At 42.1% G+C, this 14,663-nt stretch overlaps 1 protein-coding gene across 3 annotated transcripts in view; it reads right to left on the bottom strand.

The window, feature by feature from the left end:
* Rad54b (RAD54 homolog B) overlaps positions 1 to 14,663 on the bottom strand; it is a 67,401-nt gene that overhangs the window by 19,786 nt on the left and 32,952 nt on the right. For 2 of the 3 annotated variants that reach the window (XM_052176084.1, XM_052176083.1), the window contains exons 4-6: positions 7,566 to 7,760; positions 4,476 to 4,757; positions 1,309 to 1,471 (exon numbers count right to left, since the gene is read on the bottom strand). In XM_052176084.1, coding sequence (XP_052032044.1) covers positions 1,309 to 1,471; positions 4,476 to 4,757; positions 7,566 to 7,760 — 640 coding nt within the window. The remainder of the gene's footprint in view (positions 1 to 1,308; positions 1,472 to 4,475; positions 4,758 to 7,565; positions 7,761 to 14,663) is intronic. The other variant, XM_052176085.1, reaches the window with a different exon arrangement.

The raw sequence follows: 14,663 nt of genomic DNA, 5'->3' as shown, positions 1-14,663 counted from the left end.
ATACTGCTTTATATTTTTAAGCTCTTAGATAGTTACATGATATTTAAAAGTTACAATGTCCAATGAAATTAAGGATATTACCAAAAACATAAATATAGTTTGTTAGCTTAATTGTATTTCTCTATTAGGAATAACTAACAAGCAGGGTTTGGGGAGACGGTTTCAGCAGCAGCACAGATAATGACCTAAATCAATCTCACACTCCACATAAAGCATCAGGGATGATGGGACATACTTGTAATCTCCGTGCGGTAGAGACAGGGACAGGCAGATGCCCAGAGCTCACTGGCCAGCCAGTCTGCCACATCAGCAAGTCTGGGTCACTAAAGACCATAACTCCAAAACAATAACAATAAACAAAAAAACCAAGATAGAAGCGACACATGAAATGTGTCTATGTGCTAGGTACACAGTGCACGCACACACACAGGAGCACACACAAAGAGGATGAACAAACTCATCAAGAGTTGTTAGATCCTCCTGAAAAGCTCCAAGTGCCACTTCCAGGTGGTGACCGTCCTTGTGGAAATAAAGTCTGAAGGGGACTAAGATGCAGCCATGCAGTTTAATATTCCTCCTGAGTTCTCATCAGCTTCCTCAGTCAGTAACATGACTTCAGATTGCTCACGCTCCTGTGAGCCTCACACCAAAAATTGTGCTTTCCAAAAAAAGACGCTTTTGTAGCCATGTGTCTTTGTGAGAAGAGAAACAGGGGCTGGCAAGGGTAAGTTTAGAACTACATCTTTTGTTGAAGTCTAGAAAATGTGAAGGTGACGATTATATGAAAAGACTTGGTGAGGTTAGAAAAGTGTGTGCAAAGCCCTGGGCTCAATGCACAGCATGAAAACGTGTGTGTTTGCGTGCGTGCACATGTGTACGTGTGCATATGTATGAGGTACCTCTTAGAAGCCAAATGGTTTAGAGAAAAGAGCCTTCAACTAAAAGCTGATCATTCCTACACTGTGTCTAACACGACCTCTCACTAACCATATAACGGGCAAAGTAAATCTCTCTATTCTTATTGTCCATAAAATAAAGCTGGTATTTTCCCTACCTAATTGTGAGGAACAAGTGAAATATTATTGATAAAGAGACCTGGGTAATGTAGGGCAGAGCTACTCATGCTCCTTCTCCTGGCTTCTTCTCATCAGGACATCTGGCACATGGCTTCCACCGAGGACCACTGAGGAATGCACACATTTAGGACCAATTGCCTTTTCTACCAACTGACATTTATGGTACAGACCTGAAGTTCGTTCTATCAGATTCGTCTCAGAAGTGCTAATTGTGACCATTGATTCTTCCTACCTCATTCCCATCACACACTCATACAGGAAGATGATTCCGTCTTTCTGATGTGGTCGAAGGTGATGTACAAGGTAAGGGTCTATCACCACATCCACAATAGGGAAGCCGTGCCTATTAAACATCCACTGGTGACTCTTGTCTGGTCGAGGCATAACAAGGGCATCTGAAAAATAAGGTAATACCACATCCAGAACAACACGATCTCATTCCCATTGTTCCTACACCAGAACTGTTCACGATTGTTCATGGTGAAGTGTGTGTGTGTGTGTGTGTGTGTGTGTGTGTACATAGTAGAAATGAGCACACATCTGTAATCCTAGCAGAAGGAAAAGAAAGAATTCTAGGCCAAAAGGGAGAAAAGGAAGGAACAGGAGAACAGGCTGAGGATGAGAGAGGAAGGAAAGGGGGAAGAAGTTATGAACTGTGCGCTCTGAAGTGCTCCAGATGCTGACATTCACTTCTGTCTAGGAAGGAATTCAGTACGCACAGCATTCTACAGTCAGAACAGGGAGCCACTCCCACGGGGAGGCACGGTTAGGATTGTGACAAGATGCACTTGCCAGTGCTCAGACTCTCATTCTGTGACGACTCCCAAGCTCAAGTAAGGGCTGCCTTTATCTTACGGCCTGTGCAAACTGATGGTGACCACTTCTATTACCATTAGTCAGAACTGAGGATGACAAATTTCCCATTGACTTAACCATCATTATTTGCTGAAGGTTAACTATTACATTCATGAATGTCAAATTCATGAGCTTTTGAAAAGCAGCATGAATTAATCATCAAATAATAATCTATTACCTTATTTTAGAAATAAGGTAATAGAGCTTAAAGGATTCACTAAAATATCCTCCAAAGACAAAAAAAAAATCAAATGTAACATAAGGATGACTGACAATTGATAAATCTGAAGTTAATTAAGCCATCAAAACTGTTTTTGGAGTATGTTTGCATGTTGACAATGTGGTTAAACTTAATTCAATCCAAAATTGAATACATACACAAGAAAGAAAAAAGGAAGAATACAGAGATGAGAAAGGAAGATAAACTATCTAGTATGTTGAATAAACACCTATTTCACGGACACATAGTCCTGGGACGAGAGCGGAGCTCTGTTCACTGTTAGCAATGATGTACTCAATCCATCCCCTAACCAGATTCCTTCTTAAAACTGCCCCTTTGTGCTTGGCCACAGTCAGTATGCAATCGGCAGTGCGAGCCTCCTCCTACAGCCTGAGAACTCACCTCCTAACCTCAAAGGCTCACTCAGAATGGCAGCTGCATTGTAAGATCTGATGGCCCTAGAGGTGATAACAGAACCCAACAGGGCACCTCTGTGATCGGCATGGCCATGGAGCAAACACCGTGACCAAGAGCAACCTTGGGAGGAAAGGGCTATTGTACCTTACAGCTTATAAGTCCATCATTAGGGAAGCCAGGGCAGGAACTCAGGGCAGAAGTTTGGAGGCAGGAACTGATGCAGAGACCATCGAGGAATGCTGCTTACTGGCTTGCTCACCATGGCCTGCTCAGCCTGCTTTCTCACAACATTCAGAAGCATCAGGCCAGGGGCAGCACTACCCCACTACCCTAGCACCCTGGCTCGGCCCTCCCGTATCAATCACCAATTTTTTTAAAAAACATACTACAAACTTGCCCACAGGCCAATCTTGTTTTGTTTTGTTTTTTGGATTTGGTTTTTCCGAGACAGGGTTTCTCTGTGTAGCCCTGGCTGTCCTGGAACTCACTCTGTAGACCAGGCTGGCCTCGAACTCAGAAATCCGCCTGCCTCTGCCTCCCAGAGTGCTGGGATTACAGGCGTGCGCCACCACTGCCGGGCCCTCCCATAGGCCAATCTTACAGAGACATTTTTCTCACTTGTGGGTTCCTCTTCTCAGATAACTCTAGTGTACATCAAGTTAACATTAGAACTAGCTAGCACACTGCCCAATACTCACAGGGAAACTCTGGTTTTGTGTCACCAAGGATGCAGCAACTCTAGACTACTTGTACTGCAGGGACAACAGGCAATCCGAACATAGGCGTCCAGACCCTCTTCTCCAATCAGTCAATGACGAGTGAGAAATCTTGTGGTCTCTCATAGGAAGGGACCACACTCCTTCCTCAATAGCAAGAAGTGGTTGTAAGATGTATCATCACCCTTCAGTGACAATGCAGACAGTAAGGGCAGGAGGAACCGACCCCAAAGCTACAAAACCAGCAATGAAGGAGAAGCGGACAGGCAAAAAGGAAGGCTGGTCCCCAGGGGTCCTACGCTGGGCTGGATCCCCAGGCATAGACCAGCGAGAACCAGCTGGAAGCAGTGGCAAAGGGCTCCAGACCTGAGAGGATAACACACAACAGAGAGCATTCCTGAGGAAGTGAACATATGCAAATGAGCCACAAAGCTGGCACGTGAGTGTGCATGTGCGCTAGCCTTCGTTGCTCTTGGAATGTAGTATTTATTAATCAACTCTCTCCCGTAGGTATGTGCCTGCTCAATGCTTTCTTCTGGGAACAAGAAACTGGAAATCCTCATGGATGCACACCAACTACCAAGACCAGCATATATCACTGAAATTAAGAATTTACATGTAATATATCTCCCATCAGTATTTGACTTCATCATTATTCCTTATGTGACAGGGGATGTCTGAATATAATCTTCACCTGAAATTTTCCAAGTGTTTGAATTTTGTATAGCACATGTATAGGCGGGTGTGCGCAAGCCATGGACCGCATGCGTGTGAGGATCAGTCAGGAAGTCAGTCGGCAGCAGGTGCCTTTGCCACCCACCCATTCGTCAGTCCCTTACCTGCAAGTTACGTTTTATTTAGTTTTTAGTTTTGAGACGAATCTTAATATATAGTGCAGACTGTCTTTCTAAGTAACTCAAGCTGACCTCAACCATTTGCAAATTTTAAAACAAAATGTAAATGTACTTCGCATGTCAAAAACCTTTAGACAGTAGCCTGGTAGTGGTGGCACAGGTAAGAAGAGGCAGGTGGATCTCTCTAAGTTTAAGGCCAGCCTGGTCTACAGAGTGAATTCCAGGACAGCCAGGGCTGTTCCACAGAGAAACATCTCAAAAACGAAAAAAAAATCAGAAAAAGAAAAGGATCTTTAAACAATACAAAGAGAAAGTAGGAGCATCTTTAAACTCTTACGTGGTGTGCATGGGTCATGGCGTGGTTGGCAGTCTTGTCCTTCATTCTGTCTGCTTCCTGCTGCCTGGGTTGACTGACACACACTTTTGAAAGGCTTAGAAAAGCATTTCCTGACAGTCTGAGAACTGGGGACAGCAGGACTTCCACTTCCATACTGAAAACACCTGCCACTGTTGAAGTCGTCAGAAGAGACTGTACCCAGGATTTCTATCTCCTTCCCACCAATCATCAATGTTTGGCCTTCTTCTACATTTTCAAACTCTTTGAATTTATATCCAATGCCTTTAAGGAAAAAAAAAAAAACAAATTAATTGTACTGATATTCTAAGAAAACTCAGTAATAAAATAGTTATCTTCTCATGACTATACAAAATAAGCATTATACTTTGCATACAAATTGCATATATATATATTTCATCATTCTGATTTTAAAAAAACTTAAAAGAGCCAGAAAATAGCTCAAAATGCTAGGTGAATGAGCCTGATGACTCAAGTTTAATTCTCAGATTAAAAGGCCAAATATGAGCCGGGCAGTGGTAGCGCACGCCTTTAATCCCAGCACTTGGGAGGCAGAGGCAGGCGAATTTCTGAGTTTGAGGCCAGCCTAGTCTACAGAGTGAGTTCCAGGACAACCAGGGCTACACAGAGAAACCCTGTCTCAAAAAAAAAAAAAGTTTTGTGTCTATAATCTCAGCACTTTTTACAAGATTTACTATTTTTTTATTGATTGATTGATTAATTGATTTATATATAAACAATATATGCGCTGGAAAGTAAACTTGGGTCCAAGGGAACAGCAATATGTACTCTTAACTAAGAAGTACTCGCTCACGCCCATTTCCCAGCATTCTTATGGCAAGATGAAAAATTTGGAACAGGAGAATTGCTTGAAAGCTCTTGGGCAAGCTAGTCTAGAGTACACCAACTCTTACCTCCATTCATACATACACACACCACTGCACACACGTGTCCTCTCTCTCTCTCTCTCTCTCTCTCTCTCTCTCTCTCTCTCTCTCTCTCTCATTCTCACTATCTCTGACACAAAATAGAAATAAATATATATGTGTGTGTGTACGTGTGTGTGTATGGATAAATAAGTTTGTAAAAGTATTTAAGAAATTACCACAGCTGAGACGACACCCCCACCTTCCCACCTACTACCTCCTACCCCACTTGTTCCCCCACAACCCCTGCTATGAGGCATGCCGGGGCAGAAGACACCCAGAGGCCCCGTGTGCCACTGAGATGGGCAAGTCAGTGGTGAAGAGATGGAGAGAAACAGAAGCAAAATGGTGCGTGCACAATGAAGAGGTGGGACTGGGGACACAAGGGTGGCGAGGAACAGCCTGGGGTGAGAGCACACAGTCACCTGGGGTCACTGTGAGGTCCTGGCCTACACTGCCGCCGAGGGCCATGGCTGGGTCCATTGGACCACTTCTTCTGTGGAAAGAACAACGTTTTGTTCTTACTGGAGTAGATACTTATTCTGGTTATGGATTTGCCTTTCCTGTACGTAATGCTTCTGCCAAAACCACCAACCATGGACTCACAGAATGCCTTATCTATCGTCATGGTATTCCACACAGTATTGCTTCTGACCAAGGAACTAATTTCACAGCCAGAGAAGTGCGACAGTGGGCCCACGATTATGGAATTCACTGGTCTTATCATGTTCCCCATCATCCTGAAGTAGCTGGTCTGATAAAAGATGGAATGGCCTTTTGAAGACACAGTTACAGCACCAATTAGGTGGCAGCAGCATGGAGGGCTGGGGCGGAGTTCTTCAGAAGACAGTATATGCTTTGAAGCAGTATCCAATATATGGTACAGTTTCTCCCATGGCCAGGATCCATGGGTCCAGGAATCAAGAGGTGGAAAAGGGAACAGTTCCACTCACCATCACTCCTAGTGACCCTCTAGGAAAATTTTTGCTTCCTGTCCCCACAACTTTAGGTTCTACCTTGTTTTGCTGCTGGACTTGGTACTGTGTAAGAGTCACCCAGGTGGTACTGGTATTGAAGGCATGAAGGGGTCCTGAAAAGCAGCTGAGACTTGGCATTGTGTGAGGCCATGGAAGGCCATTGGTGACGGTGCAGCCTCATTTACAGTTGATGGTGAAGGACTGAAGGCAAAGGAGTTGAGGCTTGGCACCATGAAGAGAGCCTATGAGAGGCTATTGGTGAAGCCTAGTTACAGCGGAAGACAGCGGAGTTTTGGAAGTCCCAATGCCATGAATGACCACTAAGAACAGTAGCAGTGGAGTACAGACAGTAGAACACAAGGTGTGTGCTACAAAAGGCAGAGCTGGAGAAGTGACCCAAGCCCTTGGAGGAATCCAGAAGATCATGAGTGGATCCCAGACATTGGATGGTTGAGAGTCTGATTGTGCTTTTGATTCTGACTGTGCCCTGATATTTTTCCCTCTTAAAGGAAGAAAGTATTTTAGTGTAGCCCACAGTTAAGATATTTCTAATTGTAAAAAAAAGACTGAATTTTAAAAGAGATTGGATATTTTAAAGGGATTGAAATTTTAAGAATATGCAAAGACTGTGGGACTTTTAAAGTTATTTAGATCTTGGGGATGAATAAGAAAGTAAGGGTTGAAGCTTTATGGTGATGTGTTGGTGCGTCTAGTTGACACAGGGTCAATTGTGCTGGCTGGCTGTTTTTGTGTGTTAACTTGACACAAGCTGGAGTTATCACAGAGAAAGGAGCCTCCCTTGAGGAAATGCCTCCATGAGATCCAGCTGTAAGGCATTTTCTCAATTAGTGATCAAGCGGGGAGGACCCCTTGTGGGTACCACCTTGTGGGTGGTACCATCCCTGGGCTGGTAGTCTTGGGTTCTATAAGAAAGCAAGCTGAGCAAGCCAGGGAAAGCAAGCCAGTAAGTAACATCCCTCCATGGCCTCTGCATCAGCTCCTGCTTCCTGATCTGCTTGAGTTCCAGTCCTGACTTCCTTTGGTGATGAACAGCAATGTGGAAGTGTAAGCTGAATAAATCCTTTCCTGCCCAACCTGCTTCTTGGTCATGATGTTTGTGCAGGAATAGAAACCCCGACTAAGACAACAGGTAATATATATCACAATACCTCTTCCAATATCTTTTCCTTCCAAATCTTTCAATGTGAAGGACCTTCCTTTTACAATGAGGATAGCATCGCCTTCCCATTTTTTGTGTTTCTTCTTTGAAGCTTTACACCAAACGACACTGAAATATTTAAGCGAGCTGCTACCTTCCTCTTCTTGTGCCCTGGACTCTATGATTTCTTTAGAGGCTGAATGAACTGAAATAAAAAATAAATTTAAAGCATTATTATTGAGGATGACTGATTTCTACGTATCAAGCTCATTCAAACAAAAGTAAATTGGCATGCCAACACCACGGCATGTGTTCCAGCAGAATGCTGATGGCAGGAGCAAGAGCATCAGTTCAAGGTCAAAGCCAGGCTATATGAGAGTCTGTCAATAATGGTAACAACAGAAATGACGATATGCACATGAAAATCAGAGTGCACTAGAAAGAACATACAAGCATCTGTGGACCAGCGGGATGGGCCGGTGCACCTGTACATGCACCTACCTACTGCAAGCCTGACAAACGGGATGGTCCTAGGAACCCACATGGTAGGAGAGAACCAGCTCTCCCACACACTGTCATCTGTTCTCCAATGGAAAATGCCTCCAACACACACACACACACACACACAAATAAATGCAAAAAAAAAAAAATTAGAGTATTTGACTTTTCATTTTAGTATTTAAGAAACTGAGCCAACTGAAATAGTGTACCATATCATTGCAAAAACTTTGGAACCTTAGAAATTAAAGCTATTATTCCAATGTCTAGACATGGAGAAATATATAAAATTATGTTTTAATGACTGATTTAATTAACATGGCAAGCTACAGAAAAGATAAGCTTACAGAATGTTTTTGAGATTAAGAAAGTTCTATTTTTCCTTCATTTATTTTTTGACTATTTCTTTCTTTTTTTTAATATTTTTATTTTCTATATTCTTTGTTTACATTCCAAATGATTCCCCCTTTCCCGGATCCCCCCTCCCCATATGTCCCATAAACCTTCTTCTCTCCATCCCTTCTCCAATCACCTCCCTCCTTTTTCTCTGTCCTTATATTCCCCTCCCATGCTAGATCAATCCTTTCCAGGATAAGGACCCTCTCCATACTTCTTCATGGGAGTCATTTGTTATGCAATTTGTGCCTTGGGTTTTCAGAGCTTCTGGGCTAATTAATATCCACTTATCAGAGATTGCATTCCATGTGTATTCTTTTGTGATTGGGTTACCTCACTTAGGATGATATTTTCCAGATCAAACCATTTGCCTAAAAATTTTGTGAATTCATTGTTTCTAATTGCTGAGTAGTATTCCATTGTGTAAATATACCACATTTTCTGTATCCATTCCTCCTTTGAGGGGCATCTGGGTTCTTTCCAGCTTCTGGCTATTATAAATAAAGCTGCTATGAACATAATGGAGCATGTGTCTTTATTGCATGCCGGGGAATCCTTTGGGTATATGCCCAGGAGAGGTATAGCAGGGTCCTCTGGAAGTCTCATGTCCAGTTTTCTGAGGAACCTCCAGACTGATTTCCACAGTGGTTGTACCATCTTACAGCCCCACCAGCAGTGGAGGAGTGTTCCTCTTTCTCCACATCCTCGCCAACACCTGCTGTCTCCTGCGTTTTTGACCTTAGCCATTGTGACTGGTGTAAGGTGAAATCTCAGGGTTGTTTTGATCTGCATTTCCCTAATGACTAATGATGTTGAGCACTTCTTAAGGTGCCTCTCGGCCATCCGAATTTCTTCAGGTGAAAATTCTTTGTTTAGATCTGTACCCCATTTTTGAATAGGGTTATCCTTCATTTATTTTTATTTAACAAATTTCCAGGAGTTCTGGCTAGCCCAGATCTATGTAATTAGACACTGTCTCTAGGAAAAAAAAATGCTGGAAAAAATATAGTAGACTAAATATTCTGCTGTATTCTCAGAATCCAAAGTACATTATTTTTATGTCCAGTGTTCTCATTCCTGAAAAAGGACAATTCAATTCTGTAAATTCAGAAATTATAATTAATCTTAAAGCCAAAAGACTCTCCCATCAGCAGTATGTCCTTTCTTTCGTGGGGCAGCAATGAGCACAGGAGGTGGCCCAGGCCAAGCTGGCCAGCAGACTATCTGAGGCAGCAAGCGCTGTGCTCACTGAGTGACCCCGCCTTGGGAAGGAAGCAGAGTGCAGCAAAGGGACACACCCAGGGACAACGCTGGGATTCCAGATGCTCACACATGTTCACACACACACACACACACACACACACACACACACACACACGGTGCAAATTTATACCACATACACTTGTAAAAAAACAAAGTTACCTTAAAAACTAACTCGTGTGTGTGTGTGTGTGTGTGTGCGCGCGCGTGCGCGCATATACATTATAATGCTTAAAATTTTGACTACCACAATCAATTCTTCTTGTCCTTCTATCACTGAACCCCATAAGTCAGGGAAGGAAAAAGATGAGGGACTTCAGAGACTAGAATGAAGATCACTGGGAACAGGAGCGAGGAATATAACCTCCTACAGCAGGCCACCTATATGACAGAAAATATTAATTTACCATATCCCTGACTAAACACCCCCAAATTCCACTATGTTTCTGAAATCCATTCCATTCTAGTTCCTCCAAGACCCTGGAACATACTTCCTAAATCAATACTAGCGAGAGAGAGACAGAGAGACAGAGAGAGAGAGACAGACAGAGACAGAGACTTAAGGGTCTTTCAGCAAGAATAAAGGGTAAAAGCTAGTCTTGAGGAAGACAGGGTAATTCCTAGTCAGCAGCAGGCTTCTAATCTCTTTTTCTTTAAGACATTATACACTCTCTGTATACGTGGGTGACCTAGAACTTGATACACAGAACTCAGAGACCCACCTGGATACTGAATTTAATGTGTATGCCACCATACCTACCTTTGGCATTTTTTACTATAATCAATAATTCCTAATAATAGGATGACATAAATATTTATCTTTAAGCCCAAGCCTTAAACATTCTTTTCTGTTTTAACACTTCTAAATATTTAAGTTATTTTGAAGAGAGTACATAAACTTTAAAGTGTCTTATATAATCAATTCCAAAACTAAATATTCCTAGAGGTCATTTTATGGTTAAAATTACCAGAACGTATAGAACTTTGAAATCTGCTATCCTAGTTACTCTTCTACTGCTGTGAATAAACACCAAATTTGTACAAAAGAGCTCTTCATTGTGGGCTTGCTTATAGCTTCAGAGTTAGTCGGTGGCCACCACTGCACTGGGCACAGCGCTGGAACAGCCGCTGAGAACTTGTATCCTGAGCCACCCACAGAGGGCAGAAAGAGACTACGCCAGGCGCGGGCTTTGAACCCTCAACGCCCACTCCTAGTGACATGACTCCTCCAATCAGATCATACATCTGATTAGGAATCACACATTCGAAAATATGAGCCTATGGGGGCCGTTCTCCATTAACCCACCACAGATGCAGTAACTAAAATAAAAATTTAACAATTTTTTTTTTCTGGTAGCGGTTAGGAAGACAAGTTTTTTGGTTTTTTGGTTTTTTTCGAGACAGGACAGGGTTTCTCTGTGTCACCCTGGCTGCTCTGGAACTCACTTTGTAGATCAGGCTGGCCTCAAACTCAGAAATCCACCTGCCTCTGCCTCCCAAGTGCTGGGATTAAAGGCGTGCGCCACCGCAGTGTGGATCGGGAGATAAGTCTTGTGTGGCCTAGACTGGCCTCAAAATCTAGCCAATGATGACCTCAAATCCCTGGTCCTCCCGCCTTTACTTTCCCGAGTGCTAGGAGCACAGGGGTTCCAAGCACATACGCTGTGTAAGGCTATAAACTGAGCCTGGGTCTCATGCACGGACTCAGAAAGCTTTTATTACACTAGAAAAAAGTAAACAAGGGCAGGAGAGATGGCTCAGTGGTTAAGAACATTGGCTGTTTTACCAGAGGACCAGGGTTTGATTTGAGCCCCACCAGGACTGTATCTGTAATTCTAGTCCAGTCCCAGGGGAGCCAGTGCCCTCTCTGGCTTCCACTGGTACAAGCACACATGTGGTGCACAGACATACACACAGGCAAAACGCCTATACACATAATTTTCTTAAAGTATACCATAACATTTGACTTCGACTGAAAATTACCTATAACTTTCTTTACCAATAAAAATAGTGAATATCTGGGCTACAGAGATGGTTCAGCGGTTAAGAGCACTGACTGCTTTTCTGAAGGTCCTGAGTTCAAATCCTAGCAACCACATGGTGGCCCACAACCATCTGTAATGATATCTGATGCCCTCCTTCTGGAGTGTCTGAAGACAGCTACAGTGTACTTACATATAATAAATAAATAAATCTTAAAAAAAAAACTTAAAAAAATAGTGAATATCAAAGTTCAAGTGTTATGTATAAAATAAGCACATATTTCTTTCCACTCAAGATTTACGACTCCAGGACAGCCAGAGCTATACAAAGAAGCCCTGTCTCAAAGGAGAAACAATGTTTTACAATGGACTACTATTCCATAATAAAAATGTAATGACCTAGTAATAAGAGGACAGACATGTAAAGGTGGAATACTAGTAGTATCCTAGTCAAGGTTATTACTGCTGTGATGACACACCATGACCAAAAGACAAGTTGGGGAGGAAAGGGTTTATTTGGCTTACACGTCCATATCATAGTCTATTACTGAAGGAAGCCAGGACAGGAACGCACACAGGGTAGGAGCCTGGAGGCAGGGCTGATGCAGAGGCCGTGGAGGGCGCTGCTTACTGGCTTGCTGGCCAATGGTTTGTTCAGCCTGCTCTCTTACAGGTAGTCCTCAAATACAAAACGCCTCAATATCAAAAAGAAAGGAGATTAAGAGGCTTAGCTCAAATTTTCTGTGCCGTAATAGAGGAGGGGGGTGTCAAGAGTTTTGTGGCCAAGTAACTAATTTTTTTTTCCTTATTCAGGAAGTCTCCTAAACCAAGCTCTGAAATGATGGTTGCATAAGGGAAAGAATTAAAAGAATATGGCAGAATTACGTCATATAACTTTTACATTTAAAACAATATTGACTCATAAAAACTCCAGTGAGTTTAGTCTGATGAATGGAATTCTGGATTTACAGTAAAGAAAAATTAAGTTTATTATTCTACACAGCCCTTAACTGCTTCCAAATTGTGTCTCTTGATATAGGGAAACAGCAAATTTGAACAATGCCAGAGAAAAATGTGATTATACTACTATTTTATGTACAACAAAGGAATTTTTCAAAGGAAATTTCACATCTATTTTAATTTCCACACTGATTATAGAACCAAACCATCAAAAAAAAAATACTTTAAACACTTTAAAACTGAATTATTTTCTAGAAATATTTCACAGGATTAATCTCCCACAGAAACACTTGTAAAATGGATTTTGTTATACAAAGTCAATATTCTATTTATTATTATTAAGTATGAATGGTAGCATGCTGAAATTATAACATTAATTATACTGCATATCTTAACTTTTAATAATTTCAAAAAAATATATCTACTCAAATCATATTATAAAATATGCTACCTCAAATTAGAAGATTCATTACATTTCAAATGAGAGTCATAGCACAAATCACAAAGATAACGTGCCTTAAAGGCAGGGAGTGCTTTAAAGGTGGCCAGTCTTTAATCCTAGCACTCTTAGATGGGAGGCAGAAGCAGGTGAGTCTCTGTGAACTGGAAGCCAGCCTGATCTACAGAGGGAGTTCCAGGACAGCCAAAGCTACATAAAGAAACCCCATCTTGGGGGAAAATAAAAAGAATAATAAATACATCATAGCCTTGACCTCCTGAACCTCCAGTGCTAAGTGCAGGGAGTAGAGATGCACCACACCCGCACGCAGGGTTCGCACAGGGTTCATGCAGGGTAGAGACTATCCCAGCGCCTCCTGGCACTAGGCAAGCATCTACTACCTGAGCTACCCCTCAGCCCTCAAGACATTTCACAATGCAAATTTTTACTTATGTAAGTATAAAGTATAAAAGTTTTTTGTGATTCAATTAAGGAAATTAAATTAACCTAATGCCCTAAGAATCCGCTTGATTTGATTTTTCTATTTCTATAACCATAACCTGCACCACTAAATTTGAGTGCGGGTTTTTCCTAAATCACATCTTTAATCATGTCATCTCTATAATCAAAAAGACGTCAACAGCTTCTCACTTTACATTCAGTTCAATCTGACTCCTTAAAAAGAGCATTTAATGTGACCCATAATTTGGTGACAAGTGACATCCAGTTGACACCCTCTCAATTTCATTTCGTCCACATTACTCTGCAACAAGAATTGTTGAGAAGCTGGCTGATTTAAGCACTGAGTTTCACCCTTCAGCGAGCAAGCATCACTATGGGCAGACTGTTGGGCCAGCCCTAGTTTCTGAGTCAGGACTGACACTACTGTCCTAACTCTATTGTGTGTGTGCTGCTTAGATGGATTCTGAAGCCTCACTTACACCAGGAAAGTCCTGGGTCCAAGCCACGGCCCTTCCTGAGCTTTTTACTCTTAAGACCACCAACCAGAAGCCTGGGGGCTAACTGGCAGGGCCACTGGCATGCCTAAACTCTGCTCTAAAAGCCTTCTGCAAACATTTAATCCCAGTACTCTGGAGGTAAATGAGCTCTGTGAGACTGGGGCCATCCCGATCTACATAGTGTGTTCCAAGTCATTGTGAGATCAAAAAAGAAAAGTCCCTTGTTCCAGTGCCTTAAAGCTTTCTACCTCTCCTCACTGAACCCCTGCCCAGCCTAGTGCCTGTGTGCTTGCACACCTTGAGCCTGCTTGTCCATTTTCTATGTTCTCTCAAGTTCACTCTGACTCCAAGCTCACTTGATCTCGATCTGCCCTATCCAAAAGAAGGCCTGGCTTTTAAAGTCCTTCCTCATCAAAATGATGGAAATCAAATATGTAAGACATATATTAAATACATAACATAAATTCAACATAAAGGCTTTATAAAGATTTTATTTCCATGAATACTATATTTACAAAAAAAAACTTTCTTAAAAAAATCTACAAGTTATATTTATGTGAACATAATCTTTGTTATTTTCATTCTAAGTAATTTTCATTTTGTTTTATTCTAAG

Source organism: Apodemus sylvaticus, chromosome 3 (assembly GCF_947179515.1).
Source record: "Apodemus sylvaticus chromosome 3, mApoSyl1.1, whole genome shotgun sequence".
NCBI lineage: Eukaryota > Metazoa > Chordata > Mammalia > Rodentia > Muridae > Apodemus > Apodemus sylvaticus.
This window is presented reverse-complemented; position numbering and strand designations above follow the sequence as displayed.